The sequence below is a fragment of the Pseudophryne corroboree genome, chromosome 2, assembly GCF_028390025.1.
Source record: "Pseudophryne corroboree isolate aPseCor3 chromosome 2, aPseCor3.hap2, whole genome shotgun sequence".
NCBI classification, from domain to species: domain Eukaryota; kingdom Metazoa; phylum Chordata; class Amphibia; order Anura; family Myobatrachidae; genus Pseudophryne; species Pseudophryne corroboree.
Genome location: NC_086445.1, coordinates 742,921,189 through 742,948,832, shown reverse-complemented (window position 1 = coordinate 742,948,832; position 27,644 = coordinate 742,921,189). Strand labels below are relative to the sequence as shown.

The 27,644-nt window shown below is 44.9% G+C and overlaps 1 protein-coding gene and 1 long non-coding RNA gene across 6 annotated transcripts in view; one reads left to right on the top strand and one right to left on the bottom strand.

Annotated features, from left to right (window-relative positions):
• The window catches only part of LOC135046852 (uncharacterized), a 111,920-nt gene that overhangs the window by 2,880 nt on the left and 81,396 nt on the right, over positions 1-27,644 (bottom strand). The gene's annotated exons all lie outside the window — the stretch shown is intronic.
• The window catches only part of PHTF1 (putative homeodomain transcription factor 1), a 281,464-nt gene that overhangs the window by 214,169 nt on the left and 39,651 nt on the right, over positions 1-27,644 (top strand). For 3 of the 4 annotated variants that reach the window (XM_063955405.1, XM_063955406.1, XM_063955403.1), the window contains 4 exons: positions 7,103-7,234; positions 7,301-7,405; positions 9,094-9,249; positions 12,701-12,796. In XM_063955405.1, the coding sequence (XP_063811475.1) occupies positions 7,103-7,234; positions 7,301-7,405; positions 9,094-9,249; positions 12,701-12,796 (489 nt within the window). The remainder of the gene's footprint in view (positions 1-7,102; positions 7,235-7,300; positions 7,406-9,093; positions 9,250-12,700; positions 12,797-27,644) is intronic. The other variant, XM_063955404.1, reaches the window with a different exon arrangement.

Below are 27,644 nucleotides of genomic sequence, written 5' to 3'. Positions count from 1 at the left end.
ACCAGTCAGCCTGTTCCCAGAATCAAGATTCTTCCCCCGCCTCCTGTGAGTACACACCATGACGCGGGTGCTCCACAGGTGTAGCCAGGTACGGTGGGGGGCCGCCTCAAAAATTTCAGCAATTAGTGGGCTCGCTCACAGGTGGATCCCTGTTTCTTCCAAGTAGTATTTCAGGGGTACAAGCTGGAATTAGAGATGTCTCCCCCCAGCCGTTTCCTAAAATATGCCTTGCTGACAACTCCCTCAAGCAGGGAGGCTGTGCTAGAGGCAATTAATAAGCGGTATTCCCAGCAGGTAATACTCAAGGTGCCCCTACTTCAACAAGGACGGGGTTACTATTCCACACGGGTTGGGGTACCGAAACCGCATGGTTCGGTGTGACCCATTTTATATTTAAAATCCTTGAACATAAAAAAATTCAAGTTCAAGATGGAATCGCTCAGGGCGGTTATTGCAAGCCTGGACGAGGGGGATTACATGGTATCCCGGGACATCAAGGATGCTTACCTGCATGTCCCCATTTACCATCCTCGCCAGGAGTACCTCAGATTTGTGGTACAGGATTACCATTACCAAGTCCAGACACTGCCGTTTGGACTGTACATGGCACCGAGGGTGTTTTATCAAGGTAATGGCCGAAATGATGATACTCCTTCAAAAAAAGGGAGTTGTAATTATCCCGTAATTGGACAATCTCGTTATAAGGGCGAGGTCCAAGGAGCAGTTGGTAGTCGGGGTAGCACTATTTTGGAAAGTGCTACAACAGCATAGGTGGATTCTAAACAGTCCAAAGTCACAGCTGGTTCCTATGACACGTCTACTGTTCCTGGGGATGGTTCTGGACATAAACCAGAAATAGTGTTTCTCCCGGAGGAGAAAGCCAAGGAGTTGTCATCTCTAGTCAGAGACCTCCTGAAACCAAAATAGGTAGCGGTGCATCATTGCACGCGAGTCCTGGGAAAAATGGTAGCTTCTTACGAAGCAATCCCATTAGGCAGGTTCCATACAAGAACTTTTCAGAGGGACCTGTTGGACAAGTGGTCCGGATCGCATCTTCCGATGCATAGGCTGATAACCCTGTCTCCAAGGACCAGGGTATCTCTACTGTGGTGGCTGCAGAGTGCCCATCTTCAAGAGGGCCGCAGGTTCGGCATACAGGACTAGGTCCTAGTGACCATGGATTCCAGCCTTTGAGGCTGGGGGGCAGTCGCATAGGGAAGAAACTTCCAGGGACTTTGGTCAAGTCAGGTTATTTCCCTACACATAAATATTCTGGATCTGAGGGCCATTTACAATGCCCTGAGGCCAGCAAGGCCTCTGCTTCAAAACCAGCCGGTACTGATCCAATCAGACAACATCACGGCAGTCGCCCATGTAATCAACAGGGCGGCACAAAAAGCAGGATGGCGATGGCAGAAGCCACAAGGATTCTCCGATAGGCGGAAAATCATGTGTTAGCACTGTCAGCAGTGTTCATTCCCGGAGTGGACAACTGGGAAGCAGATCTTCTCAACAGACACGACCTCCACCCGGGAGAATGGGGACTTCCTCCAGAAGTCTTCCAATAGGATTGTACACCATTGGGAAAGGCCACAGGTGGACATGATGGCGTCCCGCCTTAACAAAAAGCTATAAAAGATATTGCTCCAGGTCAAGGGACCCTCAGGCGATAGCTATGGACGCTCTGGTAACACCGTGGGTGTACCAGTTGGTTTAGGTGTTCTCCCCTCTGCCTCTCATACCAAAGGTACTGAGAATAATAAGAAGGCGAGGAGTAAGAACGATACTCGTGGATGGCCAAGAAGAGCTTGGTACCCAGAACTTCAAGAATTTATATCAGAGGACCAATGGCCTCTGCCACTCAGTCAGGACCTGCGGCAGCAGGGGCCCTGTCTGTTCCAAGACTTACCGCGGCTGCGTTTGACGGCATGGCAGTTGAACGCCGGATCCTGAAGGAAAAGGGTATTCCGGAGGAAGTAATTCCTACGCTTACTAAAGCCAGGAAAGAGGTTACAGCAACTCATTATCACCGCATATGGCGAAAATATGTTGCATGGTGTGAGGCCGAAAGGGCCCCAACAGAGGAATTTCAACTAGGTCGATTTCTGCATTTCCTGCAAGCAGGAGTGACTATGGGCCTTAAATTGGGTTCCATTAAGGTACAGATCTCGGCTCTGTCGATTTTCTTTCAAAAAAGAACTAGCTTCAGTACCTGAAGTTCAGACATTTATAAAAGGAGTGCTGCATAGTCAGCCCCCGTTTGTGCCTCCTGTGGCACCTTGGGATCTCAACGTGGTGTTGAGTTTTTCTTAAAATCACTTTGGTTTGAACCACTAAAAACCGTGGATCTGAAATATCTCACATGGAAGGTGGTTATGTTATTGGCCTTGGCTTCTGCCAGGCGAGTATCAGAATTGGCGGCTTTGTCTTGTAAAAGCCCTTATTTGATTTTCCATATGGATAGGGCAGAATTGAGGACTCGTCCCCAGTTTCTCCCTAAGGTGGTGTCAGCGTTTCACCTGAACCAGCCTATTGTGGTGCCTGCGGCTACTAAGGATTTGGAGGACTCCAAGTTGCTAGACGTTGTCAGGGCCCTGAAAATATATGTTTCCAGGACGGCTGGAGTCAGAAAATCTGACTCGCTGTTTATCCTATATGCACCCAACAAGCTGGGTGCTCCTGCTTCTAAGCAGACTATTGCTCGTTGGATTTGTAGTACAATTCAACTTGCACATACTGTGGCAGGCCTGCCACAGCCAAAATCTGTCAATGCCCATTCCACAAGGAAGGTGGGCTCATCTTGGGCGGCTGCCCGAGGGGTCTCGGCTTTACAACTTTGCCGAGCAGCTACTTGGTCAGGGGCAAACACGTTTGCAAAATTCTAAAAATTTGATACCCTGGCTGAGGAGGACCTGGAGTTCTCTCATTCGGTGCTGCAGAGTCATCCGCACTCTCCCGCCCGTTTGGGAGCTTTGGTATAATCCCCATGGTCCTTACAGAGTTCCCAGCATCCACTAGGACGTTAGAGAAAATAAGAATTTACTCACCGGTAATTCTATTTCTCGTAGTCCGTAGTGGATGCTGGGCGCCCATCCCAAGTGCGGTTTATCTGCATTACTTGTACATAGTTATTGTTAACTACATCGGGTTATTGTTGAGCCATCTGTTGAGAGGCTCTATTGTTTCATACTGTTAACTGTGTTTTATATCACGAGTTGTACGGTGTGATTGGTGTGGCTGGTATGAGTCTTACCCGGGATTCAAAATCCTTCCTTATTGTGTACGCTCGTCCGGGCACAGTACCTAACTGAGGCTTGGAGGAGGGTCATGGTGGGAGGAGCCAGTGCACACCAGGTAGTCTAAGATCTTTCTAGAGTGCCCAGCCTCCTTCGGAGCCCGCTATTCCCATGGTCCTTACGGAGTTCCCAGCATCCACTACGGACTACGAGAAATAGAATTACCGGTGAGTAAATTCTTATTTTTGTGGTACTAACATCCTGTGTACAGTACCTCCAGTGCTGCCTCAGGAGACTGGAGTGATAGGTTGTTAAACTAACTGCTTCCTAGATTCATTTGTACCTTGTAGAGTTTGGGTTTTCCATTTTATTTGTGCAATCTATCAGGCTCTATGCTTCTTACAGTAACTCTCTAAGCACTCAGGCATTCCTTATAAAAAAATAAATAAAGACAGAGTAGAAACTTTATTTTAAAGCTTTACTACAACATAATACAATATTTTACAAATGTTCCTTTTCCGCTAGCTGAAGCCCAGCAGTCACATCCATTGATCTCACAGTTCCAGCTGAAAACTGTGAATGGGTGGGCCTATCACAAGCTAAGATTGCATCTTATGATTGGCCCACACACTAAACCCCTCCTTTTAACTTAAGGTTGGTTATCTCAATTGATTTGTAATACAGAATTGTGGAGCTTTTGCTTCAGAATTCTGATGATAAAATTCTATTATATATTAATGTATTACATGGCTGTAATCCAAGCTTTGTTTTGGATATAATAAGTACAAACTGGTCTTAAAAGATGAATTTAGATGAATTGTTGTTCAGCAGAAGGTACCAGTACAGTGAGTAACACAGAGGCTACAAGCAGCTGCTGTAGGGGTCATATGGTCCCATTAGGAGTGGTCACTCGCATCAGAGGTGACGGAAAAGACAAACCTACCAGGAGATGAGGCCATTGCACTCTACAGTAGTCGTGGAAAAAGATACCTGTGCAAACCAAGAAGAGATCATCTTTAACCTATCAAGTTATGAACTCACAGAGAGTGAAAAAAGTGTATTATCTAAGGGATTTTCCTATGTCTCCACCAGAGGTTTTGAGGGACTAAGATGGTAAATAGAAAAGAATCACTTGCAACGCAAACTTAAACTGAGAGAATATTTTTCTCATAAAACAACGGATAAGTCCTCACAAAGTAATATTCCTGATAAATGAAAGCAATTTACGAAAACCTTCCTTCTTTGACCCCCTTTCGAATAACCCTAGTATTAAGACCTATATCAGGGTTATCAATTCAGCCAGTAATTTGGGTTCTTTTCAACATAACCTCTCTGCACAAAACAGCTCTAAAATAATTAGCTAATAATGAACAAGTCATATTCAGTCCAGGAGGAGCTGTTATACTACAGGACCTCAATGACTATAAATCAGAAATTTGACATCAGTTGGAAGAACCTGAAGTTTACAGCAAATTGAGGGGTTACCCTAAATCTTTATTCACTAGAAAATGTAAGGATGTTGTGACTGTGGCTAGAGATGCAAGTTTGGTTTTGGAGGAGTGCTTTAATGTTCTGATTCCTGAGTTCCCCATTGTTCTGCTTTTATACACCTTACAAAAAATTCCTAAGGGATTAGACCCCCCCCCCTGCCAGGAAGACCTATCATCTCGGCGAGGGGGTCCCTCTTTTAACCAACAGCAGTTGTGTTGGATTCTATTCTTCAGCCTCTTGTACAAAAACATCCACAGTTTCTTATGGATACTATTGAATAAACGTGCTATTGAATAAAATGAATGAATTAGAATCTCTGCCTAGCTATGTATGGCTGGTAACAGCCTCTATACTGTTATTCCCCATAAGTAGTGACTGGCATCAGTAAGAAAACGTTTACGAAACCATGGCACTTTTGATGTAGCTCATATTGATATTCTGATGCAATTTCTGGAACTGATTTTCACTAAAAATTATTTCTTGTTTGATAGCAAATACTATCTTAAAACCAAAGGCTGAGCTGTAGGTTCATCAGTTGCTCCAACCTACGCAAACATTTATATGTTTGATGTTGAGAACAGCATACTTTTTGGTGATGCCAATAATACAGTAGTTTCCAACATTTTTTCTATATGAGTTTATTATTATATTTTAGTGGGCCTCCAGGAGGTTCTCCAACTGATTATTGATCGTCACAACAATATAACTAGTCCTGCTAAACTTACATATAAAATACACCAACAAGCGATTGCATTTCTAGGATACAAAATTACAGTACCTTGGGTTAATGAATATAATGTTCATTCAGAGGAAATTAAAAAGATTTCTAAGAGCCATTGGCATTTGGTACAATCGAATAGAGTTCTTATGCTTGCAGATACTGCTCTAATGTCGTGTTGTTCAAGATCTAATAACTTACATGATTTATTAGTTAAGACAGACATCTCTGGTAGAGACACATCCTTGACTAAGAACTTCCTATACAAGAAAACATGGGGATGTTTACAGCTGCTCCTATGTAAATATTTCATTACTGGTGACACATTCTTTCACCCACATTTAGATACAAAATACTACAGTAAAAACCATTTGACCTGTGAAAGCTCCTGTATTGTGTACCAGATTGTTTGCCCTTGCGGCCTCAAATATATTGGAAAAGCTACAATGAAATTTAAAGACAGAATGACCGCACATAGGTCAAGTCCGCCTTACAGAATGGTAATAGTGATTAACATGTAGCTTGTTGAGGCTAGGCACAGTGCGGCCAGCATTAAATAATGCATGATTGAGCACAATCCACCTTCTTTAAGGGATGGGGATAGAGGCTTGGCTCTTTTCAGGTGTGAATCTAGGTGGATTCAAAGGCTAGATGTATTGGCCCTCGAGGTCTTAATGACATGATTTCCTTTTCATATTTTTGTTAATCTATACCAGGGGTGGCCAACTAGTCAGAAACAAAAAGCCAAAGAATATTTTAAGGCATGTGTGCAAAAATGAGGCGTGGCCCTATGCCAGCTAGGCCACGTCCCCAGTATAGAATAGATTGAAAAAGCCAGATCCACATAAAATACGTTGAAAAGCCAGGTCCGCATAAAACAACTAAAAAAATCACATCCACATAATACACTTCAGATACCTCATGTGTCACTTCTGTCCATCCTCATGTGCCAGTGCACAAATACACATTCCCCCCCCCCCCCCCCCCCCCCCCGTATTGCAGCAGCCCCTCATGTGTACAGCACCATAATTATCTCTGTGGTGTGGGGTCAAACAGTGATGGGAATCCCCTCCACAACCAAACAGCCCCCTCCATCCAGGCAGCATCACATTTGTATATAATAGCATTCTATTGTCTGTTTTCCTGGCTGGAGGGCTCATGACCGGGTCATGGAGGAATGTTATTCATGATTTAGAATATCCAATCTCCCTCAAAAGCAATACTGTGCATCGGACAGGAATAAAATCTCTACAACTGGCTATGGGAAAGGATATTTCGGTGTGAAAACAGAGCTGTATTTCAAGAATGCAGAGGCTGTAAACTTTTTTTTTCTATCAAACTTCAATAGTACATAGCCGGAAGTATTGGGAAATGTGGTAAGCATGATTTACTGCATACATTAGCATTAGTACATTCCACTTCCTAACACAGTTTATCCATAAAGATCAGAGCCTGTATGTATTTATTTAGCGTACCAAGAGGCTGTGTGTAGGTGGTATAATATCATATTATGCTGTTTCATTCCTGTTAGAAATTAATTTGTGTGAAATATCTATTCCTCTGACCTTTTATGTACTGCAGCCCTCTGTAGCTATGAATTATGACTGCTGTATCTTCCTCCACTGTTGCTGTGTGATACATTGCTCTGCTCCTGCAGCGATTTCTTATTGCCAAGCTGTTCAGTCACCTGACCTCTGCCAGGAAGGCTCTGAAATCTGAAATCCCTCACTTCAGATTGAAGAAGGTGGAGAACATTAAGATGTGGCTGTCTCTACGCTCCTACTTGAAGGTGAGCTAAGTTACAGTAGCTACTAATCCTAGGCACAACTCCACTTTATATCTACTACTGATTCAGCATATTTTTCCTTTCCAGAGACGAGGACCCCAGAGATCTGTGGATGTAATTGTGTCTTCAGTCTATTTATTAACCCTCTCTATTGCCTTCATTTGCTGTGCTCAGGTAACTAACACATATAATATTCCTGTATTGGACTGGGGCAGGAGGGGCCTACTGGTGGAATGCAATGGTAGGGCCCAAGCTTAGGGTTGTGGCTAGCCTCTATAAGGGGTGGGGCCAGCCACAATAGAGACTTGGATAACCATTAGAGAGTGCCTGATCTAGGCCTTTAGATAAATATATACTATATATAGTAAATACTGCTAATCCATGCATTATAAATAATGTACCAGGTTAATAACACCAACGCTCTGTAGAGAATACACCATAGTAGTATGCATTATACAGTAAAATATCTGTAATGTATAATTCAAGTGCACAGAGGAGTGGGTGGACCCTCAGGCAATGGTGCCCACCAGGGTTTTCCCCTGTGCCCCTGTGGGCCAGTCCGACTCTGTGTTCAACTATTGCTTAATGCACTAATGCAGTGGTTCCCAAACTTTTTTGAATCATGGCACCCTATCAGTATCAGAATTTTTTTCACGGCACCCCTAGGCCAAAAGTTTTTTATTGAGAGATTTAGAATAAATATTAAATGAAGTAAAGTGTGTTTATATGTCATCCTTAGGTTCAATTGTGTGGTGTGGGACAGGAATTGCTCATGTTTGTCCACATATTTTATGATTGGCAGCAACCAGCACTGGTTTTGCCTATTACATTCACCATAAATAATTTAAATTGGTCCTGAATCACCAGTCCAAGGCACCCCTGCAAGCTTCCTAAGGCACCCCAGGGTGCCTAGGCACACAGTTTGGGAACCACTGCACTAATGTCTCTGCACAGCTAATGTCAGATTAATTTACTCTTTATGCTGTGTACCAACAAATGGTTACAGTATGTGTGTATATCGCTGGGAAACAGTCAGTGACTGAGATATGACAATGGCCCTCATTCCGAGTTGTTCGCTCGCTGCTAATTTTAGCAGAGTTGCTAATAGGCTAAAATCCGGCAGTTCTGCGCATGCGTGTGCACAGCAGGGCGCACGCGCTAAGTAATTTTACACAAAACTATGCTATTTTACTCACGGGCGAACAAAGCTTTTCAATCGCTCTGCTGATCGTAGTGTGATTGACAGGAAGTGGGTGTTCCTGGGCGGAAACTGCCCGTTTTCAGGGAGTGTGCTAAAAAACGCAGGCGTGCCAGGCAAAAACGCAGGAGTGGCTGGATTAACGGAGGAGTGGCTGGCCGAACGCAGGGCATGTTTGTGACGTCAAACCAGGAACTAAACGGACTGAGGTGATCGCAATCTGTGAGTAGGTCTGGAGCTACTCAGGAACTGCAAGGAAATTGCTTTGTTAGCAATTCTGCTAATAATAGCAGAATTGCTAATCTTTCGTTAGCAATTCTGCTATGCTAAGATACACTCCCAGAGGGCGGCGGCTTTGTGTTTGCATTTATGCTAAAAGTAGCTAGCGAGTGAACAACTCGGAATGAGGGCCAATGTGCAGTCAAAGGCCTGAGCACACCTGAATGAGTCAAATGGTATCTTACCAAAGTGCCAACACGTGTCTATGTAGTAGCTCACAGCTAACCCAAACACTGGGCAGCTCTATGTAATCACTTCTTCAGATCAGCACAGAATTTGGGGAAGTCCCTTGATAAATTATATTAAGTCTTAATTATATTCATACACATACACATTTAAATCTGTACAAAATCTCCTCTACTGTATGTTTTTTATTTCGGCATAGGTCCTGCATGGTCATACCACCTTTCTAAACTACGTGTATAACTGGGAGTTCCTTATCTGGGAGATAGCTTTACTGATCTTTCTCCTGCGTCTGACTTCACTGGGATCAGATACCAACAAAAAATACAGTAATGTGTCAATACTACTGACTGAGGAGGTAAGCCATGAGATTGTCAGAGTCTGTAGCTTGTGTATTAATGATAGGTAAACTAGATCTCCAATACATAAATATGATTATGGGGATAATCTACTACCGGTTGATTTATTTTTTCCCCAACTTGTTTTAAATTGCTGCAAAATGCTAAATTTCGTAACATACAAAAATAAAAAAAACAAACCTCAAAAACAAGAATTAATTGCCCCATGCTTTCCGAAACTCCATTGAAATTAATAGCTCACTGGAATGAATTGGAACATTTCTGTACATACAGTGGCGGAAGAATATTTGTGAACAATTTTCTGAATTTCTGCATAAATATGATCCTCTGTGTTCAGATCTCGGATATGCCACCTATGGCCCTCCAGCTGCTGTGGAACTATACATCCCAGCATGCCCTGCCACCATTTCAACAAGCTCTAAGTCATCAAACTAATACCCCTTTTAATACCGCCAGCTTCTAACATGGTTTATTTAATGCACATGAGCGTGCATAACGCATGTTGCTGTGCAGTGTAAAAGGGCCCAGTAGGAATAATCTGGGTTGAGCGATCTGGTATTCCAACTCGGGTAGCTTGCAGGGTTTACCACGGGTTCAACTCGGCTCGCTGTGCTGTGTAAAACCCCTTTCAGACTGCCTGAGGCTGGTCGCACCCAGGAGCCTGACATGGGAGATCCCATGGTGCGATCTCCAAGCGCCGCTCATCTACACACAGTGAACTGGAAACGAATTGCATCGACCCGGCTCCCTTTCACACCGCACAGCGAGCCGAGTTGAACCAACCCGGTATTTCAACCCTGGCACAACACGGGTTATGCGCGTTCATATGCCAATAACCTATGTTCATAGCTGGCGATCTGAAAGTGGTATAAACCGGAAGGCGGGTCGATGCAACACGTTTCCCATTCACTCTGCGTGGACGGGTGGCGTTTGGAGATCATGTGATCTCCAAGCACCGCCCCCACCACGTCACCAATTACATCACCAACCCAGCAATATTCCGGGTTGGAAATAGCAGCACCGAGGGGCCTGAGGTGGGGCGCAGCCGGGAAGCACCCGTGTCAGGATCCCAGGTGCGACCCACCTCATTTGGTCTAAAAAGGGTATTAAAGTACCAAAATAATAACATACAAAATTATATATTGCCTCGATCAAAGTAGATTTCTTAGACCCTCACCAAACCACAGACTGTTAATGTACAAATGTTGAAAAAACAACACCATTGTTACTCTCCTCAGGAGTGGTCATCCAAAAGAAATCACTCCAAGCGGGGAATTCAGTTCAACATCCCAGTAGATCACAAAGAACCCCATGGTATATTGAAAGGATCTGCAGCCCTCTATTGCACAGGTTCTCAAACTCGGTCCTCAGGACCCCACACGGTGCATGTTTTGCAGGTCTCCTCACAGAATCACAAGTGACATAATTAGCTCCACCTGTGGACCTTTTAAAATGTGTCAGTGAGTAATTAATACACCTGTGCACCTGCTGGGTTACCTGCAAAACATGCACTGTGTGGGGTCCTGAGGACCGAGTTTGAGAACCACTGCTCTATTGCATTGGCTAATATCAGTGTTGAGTAATCCATTATCAGGCAAACACTGAACAAGAATAGCATGCCATGCCAGGTTAGCACAGAGGAAAACACTTTTCTCCAAGAACAACATTGTTGCCAGTTTCCAATTTGCTGAAGACCACCTTGTTCTTGAGAAGGGAATGTTCTGTGGATGGATGATTCCAAAATAGAAGTTTTGTGCTTACATGGAAACTTTATATTTAGAAAAAACACACTGCAAGCACACTCTCTACCTGTACTATATTCATCAGTAACAAATAGGTCGGGCGTAGATTGGAACACTGATGATTTACAGGTTGTTTTGCCTTTACTAGTTAGCAAACCAACCTAAACACCATTAAAAATAGCATTTTTTTTTTTTTACTCCTATATTAAAGTTGATCTTGATATATGATAGACTTTAGTGATCCTCTTGCATTGGGGTCTTTACAATGACTAAAAAGTGTTTTTTTTTCTCCAGGATTCTGATCCTACAGCCTGATTTATTTGTCTACATCTTTTTTGAGAAACTGAACGCCATCTCTAGATTGTGTAATTTGTCTTCTTATATGCGGAATTGGAGAAAAACAGGGAAGAGGTGTACTTACTGGTTTTCTCCACTTCCCTTACCACCTCCCTGCACCCCCAGTCGAATCATACGTCTCCGCCTTCCCCGGACAACTTCCCAATCAGCATGCACAGTACATGTAGTAATCTTTCACAAATGTAAAAGATTTGAGTACCCTCCTCATCTAAATAGTCATTTACTGCAAAAGTATAAATACGGAGAAAATTACATTTTTTTTAATGACGCTTTTCTATTTGCTTTTCAAATAGACCCCGTAATACTAATTTCTATCCAGGAATGTTTGTTTGGTACTTGTGGACTGAGTTCAACAAACTGTATACATAGTTTAATACTTGGCTAATGTAAAGTAACTGCAGGAAGGCTGCATCTATACCATCTCACATGCAGGGACCTTTATCCTACACTGATGAGCTCTTGGCTTCAGTAAGTGAAAAAACATTGTTACATAGGCAAGGCCATGCTGCCTCAGTACTGAATTGTGGGGCTGATTCATGTTGGATTGCAAAACTCGATCCAACCACACAAATTGCAAAAAGGATGCGGGTGCATGCACAACGCCTGTCCTGCGCATGCGCCCACATTTTTACTGCAGGGGCCGCAGAAAATGCGAATGCCTCTGCCTGTCAATCATGGCATTCGCGGAGCAGCAACGCTCTGCTTCCTAAGCGGAGACGGAACGTTGCTGGGGCGGAGCCGGTGAAATGGGAGCAGCGTTATACAAATGGGGGCGTGGCATGGGCATGATCGCAGTGGATGCGTGATGTCACACTCAGCCGCTGCGATCAGAGAGATAGCGGCAGGAGGCTACCCTAATTTCTACGATGAAGCAGAAATTGCGATGCGATCGCAATCTCTGCTTCATCAAGGGGGGAGGGGAGCGGTGGTCAGCATGCTGGGCGGCCTTGCCCTGCGATGTGCGGCCCCCAGCATGCGATCTCATGGCTTGAAAATTCTACTAGTTAGCAGAATTTGTAATCCTTACTGAATCGGGCCCTGTGTCTGTTAATGCCCAGTGGCCAAGAATGTTCTGAAAATGCCACAATTTAAATGTTAAACCCAGAAACTCTGCTTCAAAGTTGCGTATTTGCATATATTGAGAGCAAAAAACAAAGAAATTGGCATTTTAATATGGAATAAAAAGGCAGTCATCTCTTCAACTTCAAATAAAAAAGTATTAAGAAAAACTGCAGTCTATCATTGTTATTAGCAATTTTGTTGAACATTTTGTATACTGTAGTATATGTATGTATTACATTTATAAACTGAGAATTGCTATTGTATAATTTATACTACTTTGCCTTTAAAGATCAACCTTTATCTCAAAATGGAAAAGAAGCCAAACAAGAAAGAACAGCTCACTATTGTGAATAATGTCCTGAAATTGTCCTCCAAACTCATTAAAGTATGTATATGAAACTGGTGATCATATGGGGGTTAAATATTGAGTGGCAGCTCTCAGTGCTACCAAGCTACATTGGAGTAATCGCTCTTGTTGCTGCCAGATGTCTATGCCAATTGTGTACCCTACATTTATTTAGTGTTTAAGTTCAGTACATGACATTTAGAAGCTGGCTGGTTGGTAGTTTATCTCTCCACTTTATCACTCTCCAAAGCTTAGTATATCTACCCCTTAAACGGCTACTTCTTACTAATGTAATGCTTTTCTGTATCTCAACATTCATTCCGAATTTCACACTTTTCAGTATCGCACTGTCTGGAGGATAAACCACCACAAGTTTTCTTCCCACCTTTCACATAGAAGCTACTGTTGCTTTGCCAATATGACAGCTGCTGTGCCAAATGGAGCCTCCATCACAGTCACCTCCACCACGCTGGAGAGTAGACATATCTGCAAAGGACCTGGACTGCAGATACCCTCCCATGCAAATGCTAGTAGCCAGTGTCTCTGCCGTCTCCCACATATTCCCCACTGTTACCGCCACCTCCTCCACAGTCCTGGCTGCCGCTGGAGGAGAGATTACAGACAAACACTTCAGCTGGTGCCACCGACTGTTAACATTACCATGGGAGCATGTCTGTGGTCTGGGTCCTCTGCAGACATGTCTCCTCTGCAATTGTGGCAGGGTCTGTGAAGAAGGCAGTGTCACTGCTGGCTGTTGACATACCATGGGAGCATGTCTGTGGTCTGGGTCCTCTGCAGACATGTCTCCTCTACAGTAGCGGCAGGGTCTGTGAAGAAGGCAGTGGCACTGCTGGCTGATGACATACTATGGGAGCATGTCTGTGGTCCAGGTCCTCTGTAGACATGTTTCCTCTCCAGCTGAAGTTGTGGACACTTTGGTTGGGGGCGAGAGCACTTTGACGCGTGCCTGGCAGAATACATGTAGTGCAAGAGGTGCAATTAATTTTTGGTGAAATATTTAAAGTAAAATCTATCACAAAGTTCTGGTCTTCGGATCACGGACAAGGGATCCTCAAGCAGCGTTCGTGGATGCACTGGCTATTCCATGTAAATTTCGACTGCCATACGTGTTCCTTCCGGTGTCACTCCTGCCCAGGGTTCTGCGGAAGTTCAAGCAAGAAGGAGGAATGCTACTTCTACTCGCTCCAGCGTGGCCCAGACGTCATTGGTTCTTAGACCTGCAGGGTCTATCGATGGAACGTCCTCTACTACTTCCTCAATGCCCAGACCTCCTCGTTCAGGGCCCTTGTGTCTACCCAGACCTGGCTAGACTGGCTTTGACGGCGTGGCTCTTGAAGCGTCACTCCTGAGGGCAAAAGGTTTCTCTGAGGCAGTCATCCAAACTATGTTGAAGGCCCGTAAACCGGCTTCGGCTTGGATTTACTACAGGGTCTGGAACTCTTACTGCACCTGGTGTGCTGCTAAGACCTATGATGTTTACAAGTTCAGAACCCCATGGCTTCTGGCTTTTCTGCAACAAGGCCTGGACTTAGGCCTTCGTCTGGCCTCCCTCAAGGTTCATATTTCTGCCTTGCCGGTGTGGTGAAAGAGTGATTGGGGAAAGCCGCACAGGATCTTAAATTCAATATATAGTTGCTTCAAAGATAAACTGACACTCATGGGGTATTGTTCCCTTTAATTTGTCAAATATGTACCTATAACAAAATGTCCAATCGGTAAGAGAAATTTGACGGTCAGTGGTGCTCCCAAGGGTATAGAGACAAGTGTAACAGGATGTACTAAAGAGAAGACAAGACAACCCTGATAGGGAGCACTCTTATCTGAAGCAGTATTTGATTAACAATATAAAGTTATCTAAAAATTAATAATTTTTATTCGATATGCCTTAAAGTTTGTGTTTCCGTAGCACATATATGTTTACAAGAAAAGTAGTGATTATATGTGAAAATATGTAACAGTAATAAATATGATATTGACTGACTTAATCAGAAAAATACGTTGGGGTCCATCTGCGCAGTGGCCCCCCTGTAGTGCGAGTACTGACCAGGCCCTTACTGTTTTGCTTCCAAGATCGGACGAGATTGGGCTTATAAGGTATGTTGCCAGCTGATATAGTTGGAGCATTTAAGAGCAATATTATCAAGGCCTGCAGTCAGGACTTGGCCTGCTTGCAATTGTGAAGATTGCAATTGTTAAGAATGTGATTTAAGAATGGAGTTAGAAGCGGAGTTTGAACTGGATTTGGACTACGCTAAAATCTCGAATAATACAATTTCCCCAAACACTGCAACTCAGGACCATCATGTGGCCTCTCCTCACCTCTGCCTTGAGAACACCAGGACCAATGCCTACTACTTCTCTGTCCAAGAACATCATGACTGCCCCCAAGACTACCCCTCAAGCTGAGCAGGGAACTGAGGGGCGTGCGCATCAGGACCAGATTTTGCTTGGTCAGTTCCATTGGACATTAGTGTGCACTCCACATTCTTACACCCACCCGCACTGCTCCCCACACTCTCACACCCACACGCACTGCTCTCATGAGACCAGGACATTTATCATTTTCACAAATTAATGTTTTCCTGCAAATGTGTCTTTCTCTTCTTTCTTCTTACAGGGTACTTTCCCCCCACTGTGTGCTATTCCTGTAATGTGTACCTCCATTGGTTGCACACCCTGCCAGCAGTAACCTACACAGTGCGCCTCACATGGCTGCCTCGGATGGTTCCTCCATGGGCAGGGTGTGCTTCATTTGGATCTTTCCATGCAGGGTATAGCATACTCCTACATTCGTGTCAGTTTTCCCGTGAATGCATTTGGCCCTTGTATGGCTCATCTCCCACTGTGTAACCTTCGTAGTGCGCCCAACATGGCTGCCTTATCTGGTAAACTTGTGGATGGGATGAAAAATACATGGACCTGATGGTTTTATTGGAACCCTACTCTGAACCTAAGGACTCTGCAATCTCCCCGTTTTGTGTTCTCTTCTAGGGGTGGACTATTCCACCCTGGGTAATCCTACGCAGAGCGCCTAAGATGGCTGCCGCACCTGGTACCTTGTGAGGGTGGAATACACAACCCCTGGAGGTTATTACCCAAAATGCTTACACCAACCCTGCATTATGCTTTCTGTCTTTATTGTCTGTGTGGGTTATCTTTTGATGTAATACTTAAATCTTCTGTATTATGTGCATTGTTTGAGTTCTAGTTGGCGCCGCGGATGGCTGCCTCGGTGCTGCTCTGCCAAGCAGCCTTTGTGTTTAGTCCTACGTGTTAATATGTCTAATATGTTGAGTCTATTGTACAGTTGCAATGTGCAGTATCAACTCATACGTGTAATGTGTGTAATGTATGCTATGTTCTTCCCCCTTCGTATGCTATGTATTCCCCCTTCATGTTGCTGCTTGGCGATGCATTGTACCACAAAGAATTCCTAGTGTACGTGAGTACACCTGGCCAATAAAGCTGATTCTGATTCTGATGATTGCAGGGACTTAATAAGCAATTTAGTAAAGCATGATTTGGTTTCTTAAAAAATATGTGAAGTGACCATCATCTTATTAATTTTATAGCCCATGTGCAAAATTTCAGGGCATTTAGTTTGAATCATAGGTCACAAGTTGGTGAGTTTGAATTGAGTCACGTGGGAGGAGGTATGAGGCACAGATGCCTATGATGCCATTTTCTCCTAGAAAAACAATGGACGCAATATCAAATAATCATATAGTGATAGTGCTTGTATAGAAACAATTAATTTGAATTGAGTCACAAAGGTATAAGGCATGGAGGTATGAGGCATCAATGCCTTAGAAATGGATTTCTCCTAAAAGAACAGTAGGCTCAATATCAAATGATCATGTAGTAGTCATGCTTGTATAAACAAATTGTTAGTTTAAATCACATATTACAGAGGTATGAGGTACATATGCCTCAAATCCCGGCACATATCAATATTAATTTGTTCACGGTAGATACAAATGTCGATTGCTTAAAGTGCAGTTCAAGTACTAGACTCATAGTTTGCCAAACCTGTTAATTGCCAAAAAATAGTTACTGTTTGTTCTTAGCTGGAGAGGTACAGCAAAAAATAATAATTGGCTATGATACAGGTATAACCTCCCTTCTGCTGTTTTCTCGTCTTGCCTGGCTGGTAAAGGAAGAGAAATGAGAGAGGGTAGGTTCCCCTAACTTAGCCAGAAGGAAGAAAGAGGAGGTATCAAGCAACGAGACCAAAGCAGGTATCCTCTGGTCAGGGCCGGCTCCAGGCCTACTAGTACCCTGAGCGAGAACATGTAAAAGCGCCCCCCCCCCATGCGCGCATCGAAGGCGCGCGCGCTCCAGGAAAAGTGGGAGTGACCTCTGGGAAAGTGGACGTGGCCTCATAACTTCATATTATTAGACTATAAATAAATATGTTTTCACACCCCCTCTACGCACACAATTAGCAGCCTTACACATAACAGCCACAGTAGTGTTCCTTACACACAAGGGCCAAAATGTACTAATATTCGTGTTTTAGCCGTTTTTAAGGGTGTTTGAACTCGAATGGTATCGGGTGCATTTTACTGCAACTTTTTGAATCCTGATACGGTCATTTACTAAGCTGCCGAGATTTCCTCATTCGTCTTTTCCGAGGTCGATGTGATTCGTAATGTGAGGCAGTGTTTTACGGGAGTAATGAGTAAAACACTGCCTGACAAAACACAAGGAATCCCGGCCGGATCTGTGAGATCCGTGCAGGGCTTCATTGTGTACCTTAAAAAAAGAGTTTAAAGAGTTAAAAAACAGAAAAAAATTGCGTGGGGGTCCCCCCTCCTATGCACAACCAGCCTTGGGTTCTTTGAGCCGGTCCTGGTTGAAAAAATATGGGGGGAAAAATGACAGGGGTTCCCCCATATTTAATCAACCAGCACCGGGCTCTGCACCTGGTCCTGGTTCCAAAAATACGGGGGACAAAAAGCGTAGGGGTCCCCCGTATTTTTGTAACCAGCACCGGGCTCCACTAGTCAGAGAGATAATGCCACAGCCGGGGGACACTTTTATATAGGTCCCTGCTGCCCTGGCATTAAATCACTAACTAGTCACCCCTGGCCTGGGTACCCCGGAGGAGTGGGAACCCCTTAAATCAAGGGGTCCCCCCTCCAGCCACCCAAGGGCCAGGGGTTAAGCCAGAGGCTTGGGGGGCTGATAGGGGGGCTGATAGCGGATGGGGGGCTGATAGCCTTGTGAAAAAAATTGAATATTGTTTTTAGTAGCAGTACTACAAATCCCAGCAAGCCTCCTCCGCAAGCTGGTACTTGGAGAACCACAAGTACCAGCATGCGGTGGAAAACCGGGCCCGCTGGTACCTGTAGTACTACTACTAAAAAAAATACCCCAATAAAAACAGGACACACACACCGTGAAAGTACAACTTTATTACATACATGCACACCAACATACACACATACTTACCTATGTTCCCACGAGGCTCGGTCCTTTTCTCCATGTAGAATCCTAGGGGTACCAGTGTAAAAAATTATACTCACATAATCCAGGGTACCTTCTGTTCTTTGTATAATCCACGTACTTGGCAAAATAATAAAACGGAAACCCGACCAAGCACTGAAAAGGGCCCCATGTTTACACATGGGACCCCTTTCCCCGACTGCCAGGACCCCCCCTGACTCGTGTCAAAGGGGGTCCCTTCAGCCAATCAGGGAGCGCCACGTCGTGGCACTCTCCTGATTGGCTGTGTGCTCCTGTAGTGTCTGTCAGGCAGCACACGGCACAGATACAATGTAGCGCCTATGCGCTCCATTGTAGCCAATGGTGGGAACTTTGCGGTCAGCGGTGAGGTTACTTTCGGTCAACCGCTGACCGCAAAGTTCCCACCATTGGCTACAATGGAGCGCATAGGCGCTACATTGTATCTGTGCCGTGTGCTGCCTGACAGACACTACAGGAGCACACAGCCAATCAGGAGAGTGCCACGATGTGGCGCTCCCTGATTGGCTGAAGGGACCCCCTTTGACACGAGTCAGGGGGGGTCCTGGCAGTCGGGGAAAGGGGTCCCATGTGTAAACATGGGGCCCCTTTAAGTGCGTGGTCGGGTTTCCGTTTTATTATTTTGCCAAGTACGTGGATTATACAAAGAACAGAAGGTACCCTGGATTATGTGAGTATAATTTTTTACACAGATACCCCTAGGATTCTACATGAAAAAGAGGACCGAGCCTCGTGGGAACATAGGTAAGTATGTGTGTATGTTGGTGTGCATGTATGTAATAAAGTTGTACTTTCACGGTGTGTGTGTCCTGTTTTTATTGGGGTATTTTTTTATTAGTAGTACTACAGGTACCAGCGGGCCCGGTTTTCCACCGCATGCTGGTACTTGTGGTTCTCCAAGTACCAGCTTGCGGGGGAGGCTTGCTGGGATTTGTAGTACTGCTACTAAAAACAATATTCAATTTTTTTCACATGGCTATCAGCCCCCCATCCGCCGCCCTTGGATGGGGGGGACAGCCTCGGGCTTCACCCCTGGCCCTTGGGTGGCTGGAGGGGGGGGACCCCTTGATTTAAGGGGTTCCCACTCCTCCGGGGTACCCCGGCCAGGGGTGACTAGTTAGTGATTTAATGCCAGGGCCGCAGGGACCTATATAAAAGTGGAAAGTTGACAAACGGCTGCGCTGTGTCTCAGGAGAAATAATGAAAGGATGAGAGCCGTTATAAGCAAACTAATTTACTAACCATGAGGAAGGTTAAAAAATAAGAATTTACTTACCGATAATTCTATTTCTCGGAGTCCGTAGTGGATGCTGGGGTTCCTGAAAGGACCATGGGGAATAGCGGCTCCGCAGGAGACAGGGCACAAAAAAGTAAAGCTTTACTAGGTCAGGTGGTGTGCACTGGCTCCTCCCCCTATGACCCTCCTCCAGACTCCAGTTAGGTACTGTGCCCGGACGAGCATACACAATAAGGGAGGCATTTTGAATCCCGGGTAAGACTCATACCAGCCACACCAATCACACCGTACAACTTGTGATCTAAACCCAGTTAACAGTATGATAACAGAAAGGACCTCTTAAAGATGGCTCCTTAACAATAACCCGAATTAGTTAACAATAACTATGTACAAGTATTGCAGATAATCCGCACTTGGGATGGGCGCCCAGCATCCACTACGGACTCCGAGAAATAGAATTATCGGTAAGTAAATTCTTATTTTCTCTATCGTCCTAAGTGGATGCTGGGGTTCCTGAAAGGACCATGGGGATTATACCAAAGCTCCCAAACGGGCGGGAGAGTGCGGATGACTCTGCAGCACCGAATGAGAGAACTCCAGGTCCTCCTTTGCCAGGGTATCAAATTTGTAAAATTTTACAAACGTGTTCTCCCCCGACCACGTAGCTGCTCGGCAGAGTTGTAATGCCGAGACCCCTCGGGCAGCCGCCCAAGATGAGCCCACCTTCCTTGTGGAGTGGGCTTTTACAGTTTTAGGCTGTGGCAGGCCTGCCACAGAATGTGCAAGTTGAATTGTGTTACAAATCCAACGAGCAATCGACTGCTTAGAAGCAGGTGCGCCCAACTTGTTGGGTGCATACAGTATAAACAGCGAGTCAGATTTTCTGACTCCAGCCGTCCTTGAAATGTATATTTTTAAAGCTCTGACAACGTCCAACAACTTGGAGTCCTCCAAGTCGCTAGTGGCCGCAGGCACCACAATAGGTTGGTTCAGATGAAATGCTGATACCACTATAGGGAGAAAATGCGGACGAGTCCGCAGTTCTGCCCTATCCGAATGGAAGATTAGATAAGGGCTTTTATAAGATAAAGCCGCCAATTCAGATACTCTCCTGGCAGAAGCCAGGGCCAGTAACATAGTCACTTTCCATGTGAGATATTTCAAATCCACCTTTTTCAATGGTTCAAACCAATGGGATTTGAGGAAATCTAAAACTACATTTAGATCCCACGGTGCCACCGGAGGCACCACAGGAGGCTGTATATGCAGTACTCCTTTGACAAAAGTCTGGACCTCAGGGACAGAGGCCAATTCTTTTTGGAAGAATATTGACAGGGCCGAAATTTGAACCTTAATGGATCCCAATTTGAGACCCATAGACAATCCTGATTGTAGGAAATGTAGGAAACGACCCAGTTGAAATTCCTCCGTCGGAACACTCCGATCCTCGCACCACGCAACATATTTTCGCCAAATGCGGTGATAATGTTTCACGGTGACTTCCTTCCGTGCCTTAATCAAGGTAGGAATGACTTCTTCTGGAATGCCTTTCCCTTTTAGGATCTGGCGTTCAACCGCCATGCCGTCAAACGCAGCCGCGGTAAGTCTTGAAAGAGACAGGGACCCTGCTGTAGCAGGTCCCTTCTCAGAGGTAGAGGCCACGGTTCGTCCGTGAGCATCTCTTGAAGTTCCGGGTACCAAGTTCTTCTCGGCCAATCCGGAACCACTAGTATTGTTCTTACTCTTCTTTGCCGTATGATCTTCAATACCTTTGGTATGAGCGGCAGAGGAGGAAACACATACACTGACTGGTACACCCAAGGAGTTACCAGTGCGTCCACAGCTATTGCCTGTGGATCTCTTGACCTGGCGCAATATTTGTCCAGTTTCTTGTTGAGGCGAGACGCCATCATGTCTACAATTGGTCTTTCCCAACGGTCTATTAACATGTTGAAGACCTCTGGATGTAGACCCCACTCTCCCGGATGAAGATCGTGTCTGCTGAGGAAGTCTGCTTCCCAGTTGTCCACGCCCGGGATGAACACTGCTGACAGTGCTATCACGTGATTCTCCGCCCAGCGAAGAATCTTGGCAGCTTCTGCCATTGCACTCCTGCTTCTTGTGCCGCCCTGCCTGTTTACATGGGCGACCGCCGTGATGTTGTCCGACTGAATCAACACCGGCTTCCCTTGCAGGAGAAGTTCCGCCTGGCTTAGAGCATTGTAGATTGCTCTTAGTTCCAGAATGTTTATGTGAAGAGACTTTTCCAGGCTCGTCCATACTCCCTGGAAGTTTCTTCCTTGTGTGACTGCTCCCCAGCCTCTCAGGCTGGCGTCCGTGGTCACCAGAATCCAATCCTGAATGCCGAATCTGCGGCCTTCTACTAGGTGAGCCTTCTGCAACCACCACAGAAGTGACACCCTTGTCTTTGGTGACAGGGTTATTCGCAGGTGCATCTGCAGATGCGACCCTGACCATTTGTCCAACAGATCCCTTTGGAATATTCTTGCATGGAATCTGCCGAATGGAATTGCTTCGTAAGAAGCCACCATTTTTCCCAGGACTCTTGTGCATTGATGTACTGACACCTTTCCTGGTTTTAGGAGGTTCCTGACCAGGTCGGATAACTCCTTGGCTTTTTCCTCGGGAAGGAAAACCTTTTTCTGGACCGTGTCCAGAATCATTCCTAGGAACAGCAGACGAGTTGTCGGGATTAATTGGGATTTTGGAATATTCAGAATCCACCCGTGTTGTCTTAGCACCTCTTGAGATAGTGCTAATCCTGTCTCCAGCTGTTCTCTGGACCTTGCCCTTATCAGGAGATCGTCCAAGTATGGGATAACTAATACGCCTTTTCTTCGAAGAAGAATCATCATCTCGGCCATTACCTTGGTAAAGACCCGAGGCGCCGTGGACAATCCGAACGGCAGCGTCTGAAACTGATAGTGACAGTTTTGAACAACGAACCTGAGGTACCCCTGGTGTGCGGGGTAAATCGGAACGTGGAGATACGCATCCTTGATGTCCAAGGATACCATAAAGTCCCCTTCTTCCAGGTTCGCTATCACTGCTCTGAGTGACTCCATCTTGAACTTGAACTTTTTTATGTAGATGTTCAAGGACTTTAGATTTAGAATAGGCCTTACCGAGCCATCCGGCTTCGGTACCTCAAATAGAGTGGAATAATACCCCTTTCCTTGTTGTAAGAGGGGTACTTTGACTATCACCTGCTGAGAGTACAGCTTGTGAATGGCGTCCAAAACCATCTCCCTTTCGGACGAGACGGTTGGTAACGCAGACTTCAGGAAACGATGAGGAGGATCCGTCTCTAATTCCAACCTGTACCCCTGAGATATTATCTGCAGGATCCAGGGGTCTACCTGCGAGTGAGCCCACTGCGCGCTGTAATTTTTGAGACGGCCGCCCACTGTCCCCGAGTCCGCTTGAGAGGCCCCAGCGTCATGCTGAGGTTTTTGCAGGAGCCGGGGAGGGCTTCTGTTCCTGGGAAGGAGCTGCCTGTTGGTGTCTCTTCCCTCTGCCTCTGCCTCGTGGCAGGTACGACAAGCCCTTTGCTCTCTTATTTTTGTAGGAGCGAAAGGGCTGCGGTTGAAAGGTCGGTGCCTTTTTCTGTTGGGGAGTGACTTGAGGTAAAAAGGTGGATTTCCCGGCAGTAGCCGTGGCCACCAAGTCTGATAGACCGACTCCAAATAACTCCTCCCCTTTATACGGCAAAACTTCCATATGACGTTTTGAATCCGCATCACCTGTCCACTGTCGTGTCCATAAGGCTCTTCTGGTTGAAATGGACATAGCACTCACCCGAGATGCCAGTGTGCAGATATCTCTCTGTGCATCACGCATATAGATAAATGCATCCTTTATTTGTTCTAACGACAGCAAAACCTTGTCCCTATCTAGGGTATCAATATTTTCAATCAGGGATTCTGACCAAACTACTCCAGCACTGCACATCCAGGCAGTTGCTATAGCTGGTCGTAGTATAACACCTGCATGTGTGTATATACTCTTTTGAATAACTTCCATCCTCCTATCTGATGGATCCTTAAGTGCGGCCGTCTCAGGAGAGGGTAACGCCACTTGTTTAGATAAGCGTGTGAGCGCCTTGTCCACCTTAGGGGGTGTTTCCCAGCGCGCCCTAACCTCTGGCGGGAAAGGGTATAATGCCAATAATTTTTTTGAAATTATCAACTTTCTATCAGGAGCAACCCACGCTTCATCACACACGTCATTTAACTCTTCTGATTCAGGAAAAACTGTTGGTAGTTTTTTCACACCATACATAATACCCTGTTTTACGGTATCTGTAGTATCAGCTAAATGTAACGTCTCCTTCATTGCCAAAATCATATAACGTGTGGCCCTACTGGAAAATACGTTTGAATTTCCACCGTCGTCACTAGAATCAGTGCCTGTGTCTGGGTCTGTGTCGACCGACTGAGGCAAAGGGCGTTTTACAGCCCCTGACGGTGTTTGAGGCGCCTGGACAGGCATTAATTGATTGTCCGGCCGCCTCATGTCCTCAACCGACTGTTTAAGTGAAGATAAACTATCACGTAATTCCACAAATAAAGGCATCCATTCTGGTGTCGACCCCCTGGGGGGTGACATCTGCATATTTGGCAATTGCTCCGCCTCCACACCAATATCGTCCTCATACATGTCGACACCACGTACCGACACACACAGCAAACACACAGGGAATGCTCTAATGAAGACAGGACCCACTAGCCCTTTTGGGGAGACAGAGGGAGAGTCTGCCAGCACACACCAAAAAGCGCTATATATAACAGGGATAGCCTTATAATTAAGTGCTCCCTTATAGCTGCTTTAATATATACAATATATAGCCATTAATGTGCCCCCCCTCTCTGTTTTACCCTGTTTCTGTAGTGCAGTGCAGGGGAGAGACCTGGGAGCCGTCCTGACCAGCGGAGCTGTGACAGAAAATGGCGCCGTGTGCTGAGGAGATAGGCCCCGCCCCTTTCTCGGCGGTTTCTTCTCCCGCTATTATTTTAGTCAGGCAGGGGTTAAATATCTCCATATAGCCCCTGTGGGCTATATGTGAGGTATTTTTAGCCTTTTATAAGGTTTTTATTTGCCTCTCAGAGCGCCCCCCCCCAGCGCTCTGCACCCTCAGTGACTGCCGTGTGAAGTGTGCTGAGAGGAAAATGGCGCACAGCTGCAGTGCTGTGCGCTACCTTATGAAGACTGATCTTCAGCCGCCGGTTTCTGGACCTCTTCACGCTTCAGCATCTGCAAGGGGGTCGGCGGCGCGGCTCCGGGACCGGACTCCATGGCTGGGCCTGTGTTCGATCCCTCTGGAGCTAATGGTGTCCAGTAGCCAAGCAGCAAATCCACTCTGCACGCAGGTGAGTTTACTACTTCTCCCCTAAGTCCCTCGTTGCAGTGATCCTGTTGCCAGCAGGACTCACTGTAAAGTAAAAAAACCTAAACTAAACTTTCTCTAAGCAGCTCTTTAGGAGAGCCACCTAGATTGCACCCTTCTCGTTCGGGCACAAAATCTAACTGGAGTCTGGAGGAGGGTCATAGGGGGAGGAGCCAGTGCACACCACCTGACCTAGTAAAGCTTTACTTTTTTGTGCCCTGTCTCCTGCGGAGCCGCTATTCCCCATGGTCCTTTCAGGAACCCCAGCATCCACTTAGGACGATAGAGAAACACCTATTTATAAACAAACATGCATAAACCTATAAAAACACCTTAGTGGTCTCTTGTAAACGAAGTCTTGCTTTTCAGTATTAAAAACAGTCTTTAAGAAAGAATCCGTAGTCACTGAATGCTGGTAGTAGGGGTAGTGGTTGGTATGTGATTATAACCGCCCCTAAGATTCCAATTGATCAATTTCACCGGGTTCAATCATAAATGCTTGTTATTACCTCTCTGTGTGGGCTGGTGTTTAAACCGGGCGTCCCCGGTCTATGTCCTGCAATGCCCACGAGCGCTTAGCAGCGGGAGGAAAAGAAGGACCAAGCCGCCAGTGTCGATGTCTGGTCAGGAGCGGTGCAAGATACTACCGCGGTCGATGGAAAGGAACCCGTCAGAAGAAAACCAGATGGATCAGTGCTTGCAGACACGGAGAGAGACCTCAACAGGTGTATCAGAGGTGAAGTTCCTAACGCGTTTCGTCACGTTCCACGTGACTTTATCAAAGGCATATTCCTACCTCTGGTGTGACCGGTATTTAAAGCAACTACACAGGTGTCTATGATCAGTATATAATTAGAGACAATATAATATGGTTAATAGTAAAAACTTACACCAGAAGGGCTAAACGAATCCATAGAATTTGATCTTTGTTAAACATGTGTTAGCTGACCCCATAACATTATCAACTGTTATTGGATTGATATCCCTTTGCCGATCCTCATATATCATCATGTCATTTATTTACCCTGTATGGATTATAAGCAAGAAATCAACTGAATCTGTTATTTAACGATCTCATATCTAGATTGTTTCATTCCGTCTTTGTACTATTGTGTTTCTCTTATACTAGCAATACATTTAGAGATATGATAATTTGTTCAACAGGGGTACCTGTTCACCCTATATTTGAATTATGTGTGCACTAATACTAAGGCTAATGATCAGCGAATAATGTTCATTTATTTTTTATTTTTTATTTATTTATTTTTTATTTTTTCCATCTCCCTTATTTCTTTTTTTTTCTCTGTTTCATATTTTACATACTTTTTTTTACTAATTTTTGTTATTTTCCAAATAACCGGACTCTAATACATTATATTACTAAACTATACATCTGTTATTACAATCCCAGAATCATTAAACAGGATATCTATACAATACTACATATTTAGTGCCAGATACTAGAGGCACCTGTGTTTGGTGGAGTCCGGTGGCCCATATGGTGACGAGGTGGAGGTGGTGTGGTACGGGGCTCCGTGGTGGTGCTGCAATCGGAGCGTGCATCGTGTCTTTGATGGGTTTTTGCCCTGACTGCAGATAGAATACATGATAGTGTGACGGGTAAACGTAACACAATATCGAATAGTATACTACATTTACCAACATAGTTTATGTTTCTAGTATGATACATTTCTCTAATAACACTTTAAATAACAATTATCTGTTAGTTCGCAATAGGTACATACTTTTTGAATTGTCCCTTTTATTATACAGTTTTATACGTATTTTGATTTAATAATCCTGTCCTAATACCTCCAATGCTGCAATATATATCCGTATTCATTACACTCCCTTCACTCAGTCCGTCCAGTGGCGTACATGGTAGAGTCACGGACTGACAATGATATGGTTCCAGTGTTCAAATTCCGCAATGGACATGAGTAATTTTATGACTTCTTATATATCTTCTTAATTTTTAATATTTGTTTGATATAAATTATAGCTATTTTTAGGGTACCAACAATATAATGAAATCATCCCCGTGCTTATGAATTTCTGTATATCTTCCTCATTTCTTTAATGTATCTAACTCTGATAACAGACATTATTTCTATTTTTATTCATTGATTATGTTTTTTATATGATATATTTTGATGTTATATAGTATTTATTTCATGTTCAATTATTTCTGCCATGGTCAGCTACTTTTATTCTGTTAATCTTATGGTTTGTTTTTTCTATTGATGTAGAGCCGTTTTTACTATTAACCATATTATATTGTCTCTAATTATATACTGATCATAGACACCTGTGTAGTTGCTTTAAATACCGGTCACACCAGAGGTAGGAATATGCCTTTGATAAAGTCACGTGGAACGTGACGAAACACGTTAGGAATTTCACCTCTGATACACCTGTTGAGGTCTCTCTCCGTGTCTGCAAGCACTGATCCATCTGGTTTTCTTCTGACGGGTTCCTTTCCATCGACCGCGGTAGTATCTTGCACCGCTCCTGACCAGACATCGACACTGGCGGCTTGGTCCTTCTTTTCCTCCCGCTGCTAAGCGCTCGTGGGCATTGCAGGACTTAGACCGGGGACGCCCGGTTTAAACACCAGCCCACACAGAGAGGTAATAACAAGCATTTATGATTGAACCCGGTGAAATTGATCAATTGGAATCTTAGGGGCGGTTATAATCACTTACCAACCACTACCCCCACTACCAGCATTCAGT